The following is a 13,558-nucleotide window of genomic DNA, read 5'->3' as shown; positions in this document are numbered from 1 at the left end:
ATATGGCAATTACAAAGATGTGACTAAAAAGGCACATGCTCATTGTTGAATGAAAAACGATACAAAACTTTTCTTTCTGTTGTGAAGAATATAATACAAAGTCATTGTTGCAGTCTCTGAAAAGTAACTGTTTTGTGAGTTGAACTCTAGTCATCACGTGACCAGAAACCGTTCTCGCTGTCAATCGAAAGCGTGAAAACTCTAACAGGCTTTGTGAACTTATGCAGGTAAATGTTTTTCATGAAAACTGTCAGAAGATTGCATTTTTGCATTCATCTTAGATACATTATTACGCATTGCCTTAACAAGATCAATAAAGAAGCCCAATTACTTTTCAAATAATAAAATTTAAGAAATTTATCTACGATGTATCAGACTGCGTGAAATTCGTAATCTTGACAAAAAGCTCATGCGTAAATAATTTTGAAGCCTAAATAATTGTGAAATCCAGATATTATTTAACCACATAAGACACAAACCAAAGTCAAATAAAAAATCTTCAAATCCCAAGACACCACTGCTGCATAGTACTTGTTCAACATACCAATGAAGATCACTTGATATTTCTAATGTTCATTCTAGAGCAATTGATTTTCAATTGTGTGCGTGTATACTTTAATTCCTTTGGTGCAAAGCAAAATTTCAAGCATGAAATCAGAGAGAGAGAGAGAGAGAGAGAGAGAGAGAATTCAATTGGCCTCAAAAATTCACAATAGACACAAACTTTCATTTTAATATTCAGTCGATTTTGATGCCATTTATTTCTGAAAATAACATTTGTGACTAAGTGTAACGTAAAGTGTATTGTGAAATTTATTTTGTTTACCTTTCCTGGCAATATACTACGTGAATTTGTAAAATTTGAAATGCATTAACACTAAATCTTTGTAACATTTAACGACATCGAGCTTGTTTTGAAGGGCTTAATATCGTGCTTGTTTTGAAGGGCTTAATATCAGGGAAATTTTGTAGTCTTTGAACAGTACTTTGTGTGTTTTTTAAGATGAACTCTCGCCATCTCGTCAGCGAGTCTTTTCATTTACATTAGCTTTATTCCAATGAACGCTGTACCTACGTCGTTCAAAGGGAGATCATTTGAGTACACCCAGAGTTTCCTTATGCAAATTTCACAAGATAACTGGTAAGCATTTGAGACATAAGTATAAATTAGAGATTTCTGGAGGGTGGTGGTGGGCTAATATTTCTACTTACTTCAGGCGATAAAGGCACGTGAACCAACCTGCTTCATGTATCTGCACATGCATGTACATGCATTGTACTGCATATGCAACCTGTGAAGCTTATGCTTGCTCAAATAAATCCCTCGTATTCTAAGAGAAACATATAACATATAGATACAGTGTTTATTTATAAATAAATTTTTACCTCAGATTTTTGAATCTTTATATATTTTCTGTTCTTGAAACTAATGTCTTGTCTGCATAAATCTGAGTTGTGACTGTGTTAATTTTGTAGGATCCAAATAGTAAGAAAACTAACTCTTTACACACAATGATTAAGAATGCCTTTTTCGTACGAATTAAGATATGGCAATTACAAAGATGTGACTAAAAAGGCACATGCTCATTGTTGAATGAAAAACGATACAAAACTTTTCTTTCTGTTGTGAAGAATATTATACAAAGTCATTGTTGCAGTCTTTGAAAAGTAACTGTTTTGTGAGTTGAACTCTAGTCATCACGTGACCAGAAACCGTTCTCGCTGTCAATCGAAAGCGTGAAAACTCTAACAGCCTTGTGAACTTATGCAGATAAATGTTTTTCATGAAAACTGTCATAAGATTGCATTTTTGCATTCATCTTAGATACACTACTACGCATTATCGTTACAAGATCAATAAAGAACACCCAATTGCTTTTTAAATAATAAGATTTTTAAAATATATGTACGATGTATCAGACTGCGTGAAATTCCTAAACTTGACAAAAAGCTCATGCGCAAATAATTTTGAGGAATAAATAATTGTGAAATCCAGATATTATTTTAATCACATAAGACACAAACCAAAGTCAAATAAAAAATCTTCAAATCCCAAGACACCACTGCTGCATAATACTTGTTCACCATACCAATGAAGATCACTTGATATTTCTAATGTTCATTCTAGAGCAATTGATTTTCAATTGTGTGCGTGTATACTTTAATTCCTTTGGTGCAAAGCAAAATTTCAAGCATGAAATCAGAGAGAGAGAGAGAGAGAGAGAGAGAGAGAGAGAGAGAGAGAGAGAGAGAGAGAGAGAGAGAGAGAGAGAGAGAGAGAGAGTGAGTGGGGAGGGAGAGTGAGGAGAGCGAGAAGGGGGTGAGAACGGGGAGGGAGAGAGAGGGGGAGGGAGAGAGAGTTGGGGGGAGAGGGAGTGAGAGTGGGGAGGGATGGAGAGAGTGAGTGGGGAGAGAGAGAGTGAGTGGATTGAGAATGGGGAGAGAGAGAGTGAGGAGGGAGGTTGAGAGAGAGAGGGAGGAGGGAGAGAGGGGAGGGAGAGTGATTTGGGAGAGAGAGAGGGAGAGAGAGAGGGAGAGGCAGAGTGTGGGGAGAGAGAGTGAGGAGGGAGAGAGTGAGTGGAGAGGAAGAGAGTGAGTGAGTGAGGGGGAGAGAGAGGAAGGAGGGAGATAGATGGGGAGATATAGAGATTGGAGAGAGAGGAGAGTGAGGAGAGAGAGATAGGAGGGAGGTAGATTGAAGAGGGAGGGAGGATAGAGAGTGAGTGAGGAGGGAGAGAGTGAGGAGAGTGAGTGGGGTGTGCGGAGGAGGGAGAGAGTAGAGAGAGGGGAGAGTCAGGAGGGAGAGGGGAGAGTGAGGAAAGAGAGAGTGAGGAGGGAATGAGCAGGAGAGTGTGGAAGAGAAAGAGATGGGAGGGAAAGAGACACCATAAAATCATTTCATTTTTAAAGTTAAGATATTGGTAATTTCGAACGTATAACTAGGTTGTTTTTTTGCATTTATTATGTGGTATTGCTTCTCGGGTATGGGTACTTCAAAATTTACTCTTTTTTGACCCTTTTGATATCATACTTGTACATTTCGTCTACTTGCATAAAACAAGATATTTAAACAAGATTTTTAACTTGAATGTGTTGCAAGATACTTATCATATTTTTCAGTATCTATATATATACAGCCACACAATTCACAAGTCTACAAAAGTAAAGTTTACAAGTTTGTCGAATTTTGATAATGAGAAATTAGGAACAGATAACAGTGCCACAATTTTAATTTTTTTTTAATTTCTTCTTTTTCCAAATTTATTTCAAAAATTGTATTTTTATTTCTTATTTCAATTCTAACTTTAAATTTAAATTTTCCAGTTTTGTATACTGAAACGCAAAAGAAACGCAACACCCTACTTAGAGGGAAACATTATATATAGGATATAATTTTGTATCTAAAAAGTAAGGATATCATGATCATCAACTTTGTAAATATTGGTAATTTAATGGTTGAATGACTATCATACCATTACCGAAAGTTAAGTTTGAGTGCACTTAACAAATATCAAAAATTGCATGTTTAACAAAACATTTAAGGAATGTTTTTAAGTTTTGTGTGAGTTATTGGTGTGTAAATCACACAGACTTGCAAGAAGGCATATTTTTCATGAAGCGCTAGCGCGCTTCATGAAATATGTCTACGTGCAAGTCTGTGTGATTTACACACCAATAATTCACACTTAATTTAAAAACATTCCTTATATTTACATTTTACATGCTTAAATGCACCAAATATTTACTCAATGTTTGAATTTCTCGCTGCCCTATATCGTTACATTTTTATTAACGTCTCTGTAGCCTCATTGTGACGTCACTTTAGCGCGAGTGTCATCGTGTATATTTCTACGCGTGAGTATATACAAAAATGACTTTCAAATCAATTTCACAGTTGGCTTAGTAGAAAAACACAGCAAATGTAAATATATAAAAATGATTTTCAAATCAATTTCACAGTTAGCTTAATAGAAAAAAAAACATATTTGGCAATAAAATGGGCTTTTAAGGGTCTGTATCTGTTCATCAAACATGTAAGTAATGCAGCAATATTCCGAAAAATAAATTCTCCTTTCTTTTTCGTATTCGATGCCAAGACTTCCTGAAAATGACTTAAGTACGCATTTCCATTGCTCAAGCTGGAAAATCTCAAAATAAAGGTGATGGAGCATAAATGACAGTCCTTGGACAGGAAGTCCAAGGGTTGTTAGGCTAGAAAAAAAATCGACCTTATCATCTGAAAAACGGGCATTTAAAAATGGCAAAGAATATTTCTTTCGCTCAAATCTTGAGATTGATGAACCTATTGCATTGTACGAGCTGCAATTGTTGTGCATGACAGTCTTGCACGCCGTAATTGAATTGCCGGGGTGGGGGTAGAGGGGGGTGTTTTAACAGGCATGTGTTAAAAGATAATCATTTAACATTTTATCAAATCTCTGATCTTTTTAAATCGAGTTTTACCTTACTGTATTCAATTTTGAAAATTATTAGATAAAAAATTAAATATATATGTAGAATACTCCTTCAGTATATCATTAATATAAATAAAAGTCCAGGCATTTTGACATCATTGGCAGCTGCTTATTCAATAAAAATGGCACTCGTAAATTTACTTACCTTGTCATTGGTCATTTGCAAAATTATTTTGTTAAAAAAAACCATTCCGTTTGTATATTACACAAGTATTCTGAAGTTGATATTAAAAGATGCTTGAGTTTCTAAATTGACAATATCTGTGTGGTTTTTGGAGAATATGTTGGAATTCCCATGAGTACCAATTGCGCCCCATAATAAACAGACTTATTTTTGTATTCATATGAAGCAGAATTTATTCAAAATCTTATACAGGAGAAGACGAATACACTTGTTTGTGGCCTTCAACTGGACATTTAGTTATATCGACGACGCCTTATCAATTAATAATAGTTATTTCCATTCATTTGTCGACACGATATATCATAGTGAGCTTGAAATTAAAGATACCACAAAGTCTGACACGTATGTTTCATACTTGGATATTTTAATAGAAAAAGACTTTAATGGTACACGATATATCCAAGTGAGCTTGAAATAAAAGATACCACAGAGTCTGACACATCTGTTTCATATTTGGATAATTTACAAGAAAAAGACTTTAATGGTAACCTAACTACAAAGCTTCATGATAATAACGTGATGACTTTAACTTTTCAGTCGTCAACTTCCCTTACTTATGCAGCAATATACCCTTAATTTTCACCTGCCTACGGGATTTATATCTCTCAGCTGATTCGATACGCAAGAGCATGTTGTACAATTTCTAAAACGAGGTAAGTTATTGACAAACAAGTTCGATCATGAAACAAGAATATCAAGTCTCGTTTAAAGTCATCAATTCGTAAGTTCTATGGTCGAAACATGACCTTGTCAGCAAAAACTATCTATCAGTGAGTCAAATGCTGACTGACATTTTTCATACTAATTATTATTTATACACTGAATTGTCGGGAGGTCAACATTACCACTAAATTGCGAAAAAATTCAAGTCAATACCGCTACATTTCTTCGAAATTTCGGGTGATCATTACCGCTATATTTTCTCAATAAGGCCATTGGCGCTCACTCCTCCATGGCACCTGCCCACCCCCCCCCCCCCACCCCCAATAATTTTGCCGATATATAGATGACTATAGAAAACATAGCTTCTATTCTATATGCTTGTGCCCCCTCAAATACAACGTCTGATGACCTTTTTTTTTTTTTGCTTGTCAAGGAAATTTTGGTAGTTGATAGTGCTCCCCCCCAACTGAAAAATGTATGGCTGTACCCCCCCCCCCCCCAAACTGAAATTGCTTCCTACGGGACTGAATTACATGTAGTCTCAGCCGAAAGACCATTGACTTTCAAATCCGAAGGAATAGTCACTCACTACATATATGTTAAACATTTAGGTTTATAAGGCACTGGAAAGTTTGGACAGCTCCCATGGCGTACGAAGCTATCGCCCATAGGCAGCTGATAGGCCTAGACACTAGTAAGGCTGTATCGATCAATATATAGATATATCGATACGTATCGATATTCAAGAATGTATCATATCGAAAAAATAACTTCCAATACGTATCGGGCAGGCAGTTTTTCATATAAATTCTGTGAAAAAGTTAGAAATTTCAATTACCAAGGATTATATTTAACTATTTTGAATTAAAATTGATCAGTTATGATATAATTTTTAAGGAGGTACAGTGTAGCACATTTTAGATAATTATTACAAAATACATAGACAACTTTATTTAACATGTTGATTTTACAGTCGTTAGAAGTTTGAATTTGAAGTGTAATGAGTGAGACAAGAACTTTGATATGAGTTGTAAAACAATTTAATTCATGCATTAAATGGTTTATAAGACTTTTTTGATAGACTTATTAAAGAACCCAATATATCGCATATCGCATTATACATGTTATAATCAAGTCGAAATTTTTTGCTCAATACATAGCCCTATACACTGGGCTACTGTGATCAGTGCTCCAGTTATTAAGACCTGATTTAATTGCAATTGTGTCAACTTTTTGATCACTTTTCGTCGTTATACCGGCAACGTTTCTTTGTTTGTTTTTTTTTTTTATTATTATTATTAAGTTTAGGTACGGGTAGCTCGACCTCGCCTTGGTTGACTGTATGTTAAACTGTTAAAAGTATTAAACAATAAAATATTATGATTTTGAAGCATTTCATCCTTAGTGAATTCACAGGCACCTGAATTTTTATCAATCAGTCGCTCAATAAGCCAAATATCGAAAAATTCTACCCCCTCTATATATGGGTAGAATTTTTCGATATTTGGCTGATTGATAAAAATTCAGGTGCCTGTGGTGAATTGTCAAGTGCTCAGTGTGAGTTGCATGAATTATATCCAAATTGATTATATTAACGTACATTATATCTGGGCAGATCGGGTTTCATGTCATTCTCATTAATGTATATTCTACATTGTAAAGTCTCTTTTTTCGCATGTGTGTGGTACATCATTTCGGAAAATGTTGAGCTATCCTTAGTAAATTTATGTTTAATATTACGTATGCGCATGCGCCAATAAACAAACGCATGTGTGCCTGACTGTGTGGTGAGACTTGCTGTATTTTTCTAACTGACCCTGACATATATTGCTTATCATGCATACCAACAGTACTGCATGAACATCCATTTCCTAATCGACGGTTTTGCCATTGATGTCAAAGGTAGGGACAAGAAGACGCTAGTATCATATACACTAAACCTTTGAGTATCTCGAATTTCCTCGAACTTCATGTACACATGTCACACCACAAGGGCTTGTCACAATATTAATCTTCTTACAGTACTCTATAAAATTTTAAAGTGTAGGGGTGGTCAAAAAGAAGAAGGACAGATTGATCGTGACATGTCCAGTACAATCAGTACATTTAGCTACGTAGGTAGAATATTACCCACCGTAGCTTTATTTAGCTACTCCAGATAGCTTTATTTAGCTATATCAGTGCAACTTTTCACGATTTTGCTTTTTATAACAGGTGCAGCACAATCTCTTGATTTAGCTATATAGCTTGAAAAAGCTCTATAGCTTTATTAAGCTATTTAAAATAGCTTGATAATGCTATTTCTGTGCAGTTTTTCAGAAAAATGTTTTTTGTAGGAAATAGACAAAAGTCGCAAGTATTTGACTATTCATATATGTACTATGGGCTATCAAAACAACAACAGAAATCAAAGCACTGCAACATTTGAATACTTTTAAGCAAAAAATGAATTTCCATTGTTTGAGTAACTGTACACTACCTTGTGTCCGTTGAGGCATGGATAAGTATGATTGCTTATCATTGTACTGAATTATTACCAATCAATTATCTTGTTGACCATAATTGGCCTCTTTTATAATTTCAATGAAGAAGTAACTGTATCAATTGATTTATATATAGCCCCAAAACTTTTAGAACTTTGAGTACAAAGTCTCTTAAGGAGACGCAATTTGATGAGTGATTTTTAAATGCATTATTTTCAGAAGAGTTCAAGGTTGAATATTATCACTGCACCAGGGTGCGACTTTTTGTGCATGTTGAAAAAATAACACATTTAAGAAAAAAGTATGATGAAATAGCTTAATCAAGCTATTCTGAATAGCTTAATAAAGGTATATAGCTAAATCAAGCTATATAACTAAATCAAGAGATTGTGCCGGACCTGTATAATTTATTTAAAAAAGACAACAACAAAAAAATTGCAAGTAAATGCCTACTTTAATTTAATACTGTAAGAGGGTGAACATGGTAGAAAAATGGAGCTCTGTTTACAGAAATTATTGGAGTCGGATCATTCTTTATTTTCTTTCATTGATTAATGCATAAAATTTGATCTGTTAAATAAAGCATTGACTAAACACAAGGGCTTGTCACAAAATATCTCCCAAATCTTTAAATATTAGTCATTGTGACTATAAATTAAAAACACAAAGGTGAAGGAATCTGAAAATAGGAAAATCGCTAACACAAATTTGGATCAGACTGGTCTTTCAGCTGAAAAACAAGCTTGATCAAAATTTATGTTAGCAATTTTCCTATCTGGTGTACTTTTGTAGTACATAAGGACAGTGCCCTTCATCAACCCAAGTTCATTTCCATCAGAATGTCTGTAGATCAAAACTTAAAAGAAAGATGATTAAAATTTATAATTAATTATCATAAATAGCATAAAGGAAAATAATATTATACTTAAATCTTGGAAAAATTATGAATTTAGAAATAGAATACAATCTTGATACATATGATTGGCTGAAAGAGGGAAATGGGGAAAGTTTGGTCCAAAGAAACAAAAGAAAAAAAGGCCCTGATTTAAATAAAGAAAGAAGACTGTTTAAATAAGATTTAAAACAAAAGAGTTTAAATAACAAAAGAAAGGAGACTCTAGAAAGTGTTTAACATGAATTAAAAAAAAAAATGGCAGATATTTTTGGACAAGCCATGTACTGTAAAGATTAAATTGCATTAAATCCAACAACACTGAGTGTGCCTCCCCCCCCCCCCCACCCCCCCCCAAAAAAAAATTATGTACCATTCTAATCAGTTGTGTTTTATATTTTAGGATACATAGGAAACAATACAAGTCGATGAAGCTGAGTTGTTGTAGAAGATAATGGGGTCCATTAAGTTACTACAGAGGTAAACTAGATAATATTGATGCAAAGCATCAAATCAGCCACAAACTTTTTACATGCTGATCATGATACCCTGGATGTACGTAACATAATGATGTAGATGATTACTGCAGATGATGGACATCACAATATACATTGATAAGTGAGAAGTGAAAAAAATTGTCTTTGTGTTGATAGCAAGTGTAGCAAATTCAGAACAAAATTAGTACCAATTCTAAGTACCCGCCTACCCGGTACATGTAATGTAATTATCCTGAAAATAGAATCGAGTTGCTTTTAAGCAGTATATGCTACAACTCTAGGGAGCACATCTTGTATGAACGTTTGTAAAATCATATTTTTAATATATCTGATTTAAAATGATTAAAAAATTGAAAAGCATTAGCATCAATAATTAAAACAATTTTAAAAATTTTTATTTATAACATTTATGCATGTTATAAATGCTATCAAAAATGAATTATTCTATTGAAACAATAAATAATGCCTCATTTTCCCATGTGCACGTTCTAACACAACAACAAATAGATCTTCACTGCTGCAGCCAATAATAAACTTTATGCATACACAATGCCCTGTAGTTAAAAAAAGAAATATCCTCTCAAGGCAAAATTGTGTTCCACGAAGTATGTTCGTTTTTGTAAAAGAATCAAGCTTCTTGCATTTAAGTAAAGATATTTCTAATATATAGAAATGTTTTGAGTACTCTTCCCAGAATTTCTACCTAATTTATACATATAAATTATATGAACAAGTTAATAGTGTATTTGTTGTAAATTTTCATTAAACATGTTAAAAAGTACCATATATACTTGCCTATAAGTCGGTTTTTTGGGAGTTAAACTTTGGTCCAAAATTCTTTATCCAACTTATACGCGAGTTATAAAATGTTTGCTATTTTAGTGGGACAATCCCTCCAATTTAAGCTTTAAAAATACAACCGACTTATAGGCGGACCGACTTATAGGTGAGTATATACGGTAGCTTATATACATTGCTGGTAATCATTTTTTAATTGTACTATTTTTTTTAATTTCAAAGGTCATTGAGAAAAAGCTGGGGAACAAATTATTTTAGAAGTCAACGATGGTCAAAAAGGTTTTCCTCCACACCAAGTCTTCTCACAAACGAAAGGAAAAAGTTTTATCCCACTGACCAGATCGGGAATTTGGAAGATTTTGAGAAACATGCCAGTCCGGAGGAGAAGAGGCTATTTCAGATCGTCCAGTCTGAATATCTGGCACTCTGCAGGATGGGCAAATTAGATGTAAAGATTCAGAGAAATTCTTAGAACAATTTGCATCTGTTTAACATGTTTAATAAGACTATCTGTATTGTTACTTGATTACTAGAATCTATAAAACATCATTTTAGTGCAAGCCTTTGGAAGGTAACCTAAATTACAGGGTTGCAAATAACATTTAAAACCTAAGGGGCCATGTGCCCCCCCCCCCCCCCCCCCCACACACACACACACTTTGCAAGTTTTACTAGCCCACATTGTTATTTTGGGGCCCACAATTTTCTCTGCACTTTGTAAAAAAAACTTTCTCAATCTTTTTGTACATTATTATATAATTTCTCTGAGAAATTTACTTTGCTGTCCAGAGTCTTTCATTTTCCTGATGATTTTGACACAGTAAATAAATGACATTGCAACATTTTGAGACCTCATAAAGTTATAATATTAAGGTGATTAAGGGTCTAGAAAACATTTTGTTGGTAGGGAAACAGTGAAAATGAAAGTGCATTTATTTGTAGAATCAAAGCTTGGTCAGGTTTTGGAAAGGTTCTGATAAAATTCTTACTCGTTATGTGGGCAATTACATCTTACATCCTCAGGAGCTGGTAGCCCACAGGCAAAATTACTGAGCCAATTTCAACCAAACTTGCCACAAAACATTCTTGGGTGAAGGGGATTTTAATTTGTGTAAATGAAGAGCCACAGGAAGTTTTAAGGGGGGTTAATTATGAATTGGTAAAAATTTGATGGTATAATTTAAAATCCTATCCCCAGAAACAACAGGGCCAGAAAAGCTGAAGCTTATATCAAAGCTTCCTGACATACATGTAATGTAGATTTAAATTTAATCAAATCATGGTCCCAGGGGATAAGGTGGGGCCATATTAAGAGGTTGGATTTCAACATGGGAATTATAAAAGGGGGCAGGGGAAAGAAATCTAATTTCTGAAGATCAGCCGAGCTGTAACTAGTCATATTAATATGGAAACATCATAAGGTACTGTGTAGATTCAGTTTGTTCCTGAACCTGAACTGACCTGAACTTCAGCACTTTCTGCATGCATATTTCATGAAGCCCATTAGCACTTCATGAAAAATATGAGGGCATGAAGTGTTGTAGTTCATGCACCTCATGAATTTTCAAAAATTAAATTCATTTCTTTTACATTTATTTGATGATTTGACTTAAAATATTTCATTCAAGTTTCATTTTTGAAAAGAAACAGATTGCTCAAAATATATTTGATGTCAAAAAATATATTTTGACATCCCAATGAAAAAAAAAAATCATACTCATCTATGTCAGTTCAAAAGGAAATTTCACTGCCATGGGTCAAAATTTTCATGGGAATAAAATGGGGAAAATCTTAAGAAAAAACAGGGCCAAGGTGACTGAGGTGAGAGCATTGTTACTTTTGAATATGGGCAGTTGTTATGACAGGCAAATGATCACACACCCACTAGACAACCTTCTGTCTGTGTGTTCAATAATCTGTTGCATGTTTCGATAACCACAGGTATTGATACGAGTACTTTCTGAAGGCTTTTCATTGGATGATTGTTGTATTTTACTCTATTTTTAGATGCCTGATCCTACTGATTCACAGTGGTTGAATTTAATGAACCTGGAAGGCAAAAGAGCCAGAGAAAGAAACTTTATGTGAGTCGAAAGTATTTTGTGAAGAAAGGTAGTAAAAATTTTCATCAACTTAAACAGGTCTCACCGAATTTTTAATAGTGGTAAAACCAAACAAAAAACAAAAAAAAAACCCACAAGACTGTTAAAGTCAATGAGAATTTTTAACAGTGATTAAAAAAAAGGAGAAATTGCAACAAAATACCATGGAAACATTAAAGGGTATACATGTTGATAATTCTTTTCATGGGAGTGTTGAACAGTGTTCAGAAAAAGGATTCCCATATTTCCTGATTCTCCAACATTTACTGTATTATAGGTATCTTCAGAGAATTCACTGGATGAAAACCAAGACACCACGTGAAAAAGTGACACCAGAAAAAAATACACACATCCGAGAACGCTTTTACAAGGACATGTTTAGCTTCACAGAACGGACTATAATCAACAATCGCGTGGGTCAGGCAGCGTTGTTGGAGGACCCCATTCTGATTGACCTAGGCTTTGCGGACTCGTTAGTATTCAGTGAAATCATTCAAGTGGCCAGACAACTTTTTTCTTTAGTAGAGTGTATCAACAGATCTGCCTTTGAACCAACGCCAACTCTGAATATAATGTTTTGTAATGCCAAACCATCACTGGAAGACAATGAGTTTTTAAAAGTTTTTAGGTCTAAGGAGTACTGTGGTCTTGATCGGACATTGAAGGATCTTCCAGTGTCTGCAATCACAGAGAAAAGTTACCTGGAATTGTTTCCAAGAGAGGATTTGGTGTATCTTTCACCAGATGCAAAACATTATTATATTCCTGAACAAGACGGGATCCCTATTATTGGTGCTATAGTAGATAAGACGACAAAAGACAAGTTGTCATACAGCAGGGCATTTGAAGATAACATTAAAATTCGCAAACTGCCCATTGATATTGGTGAAACGTGAGTAAAATTGTTGTCAGCTTCTTCAAATATGTGTAATATTTATATGTCCATAAAAAACTCCAAATCACCAGAGAGAAATCTGTTCTAAAGACATTGCTGGTCTTGTCCATTGTATTCCTTTTATGAAATTCAGAATTCATTTTAAATGTTTCAATTTCAGTAAGCAGTCCTTTTTGGAGCAGTTTGTTTATTTCAAATCATTATGTTTAGACTGATTTTGTTTAAATACTACAGGTTTTATGGATCCAAGAGGTTAGCACTGAACCATGTTGTGGAATACTTAGCCAAACTAAAGTTCACTGGCAATCCAGTTGAAGCTAGAACTGTTTTACCACACAGAAAATTTATAAACCCTGAAGAGAAGATACGGAAAAGAGACCGCAATGTTGTTATTTAAATAGGAGATCAGTGACGATATGGAAATAAATAAGGAAATTAAAATACAGCAATGTTGTTATTTAAAGAGGAGATCAGTGATTCTGGGGCATTTGATCTTTAATGAAGCAGATTGAATCATTTGACCCATGTATTACTGATTTCTTTATCCTTTTAAAACACGGAGAAATCAA

General features: G+C 34.2%; 1 protein-coding gene across 1 annotated transcript; it reads left to right on the top strand.

Moving 5' to 3' along the window:
- Window positions 1-7,104: 7,104 nt before the first annotated feature.
- On the top strand, window positions 7,105-13,430 carry LOC133194589 (tRNA methyltransferase 10 homolog B-like). Its single transcript, XM_061330524.1, has 6 exons — window positions 7,105-7,224; window positions 9,101-9,177; window positions 10,215-10,440; window positions 12,000-12,076; window positions 12,372-12,986; window positions 13,224-13,430. Exons 2-6 carry the CDS (start codon window positions 9,152-9,154, stop codon window positions 13,384-13,386), a joined length of 1,107 nt encoding a protein of 368 aa, XP_061186508.1. The 5' UTR covers window positions 7,105-7,224; window positions 9,101-9,151; the 3' UTR covers window positions 13,387-13,430.
- The last annotated feature ends 128 nt before the right edge of the window (window positions 13,431-13,558 follow it).

Source organism: Saccostrea echinata, unplaced genomic scaffold, assembly GCF_033153115.1.
Source record: "Saccostrea echinata isolate AGI-Se365-2 ecotype Australia unplaced genomic scaffold, CSIRO_AGI_Sech_v1 ptg000029l, whole genome shotgun sequence".
NCBI classification, from domain to species: domain Eukaryota; kingdom Metazoa; phylum Mollusca; class Bivalvia; order Ostreida; family Ostreidae; genus Saccostrea; species Saccostrea echinata.
Note: the sequence above shows the minus strand (reverse complement) of the source record. Positions and strands in the feature narration are given on the sequence as shown.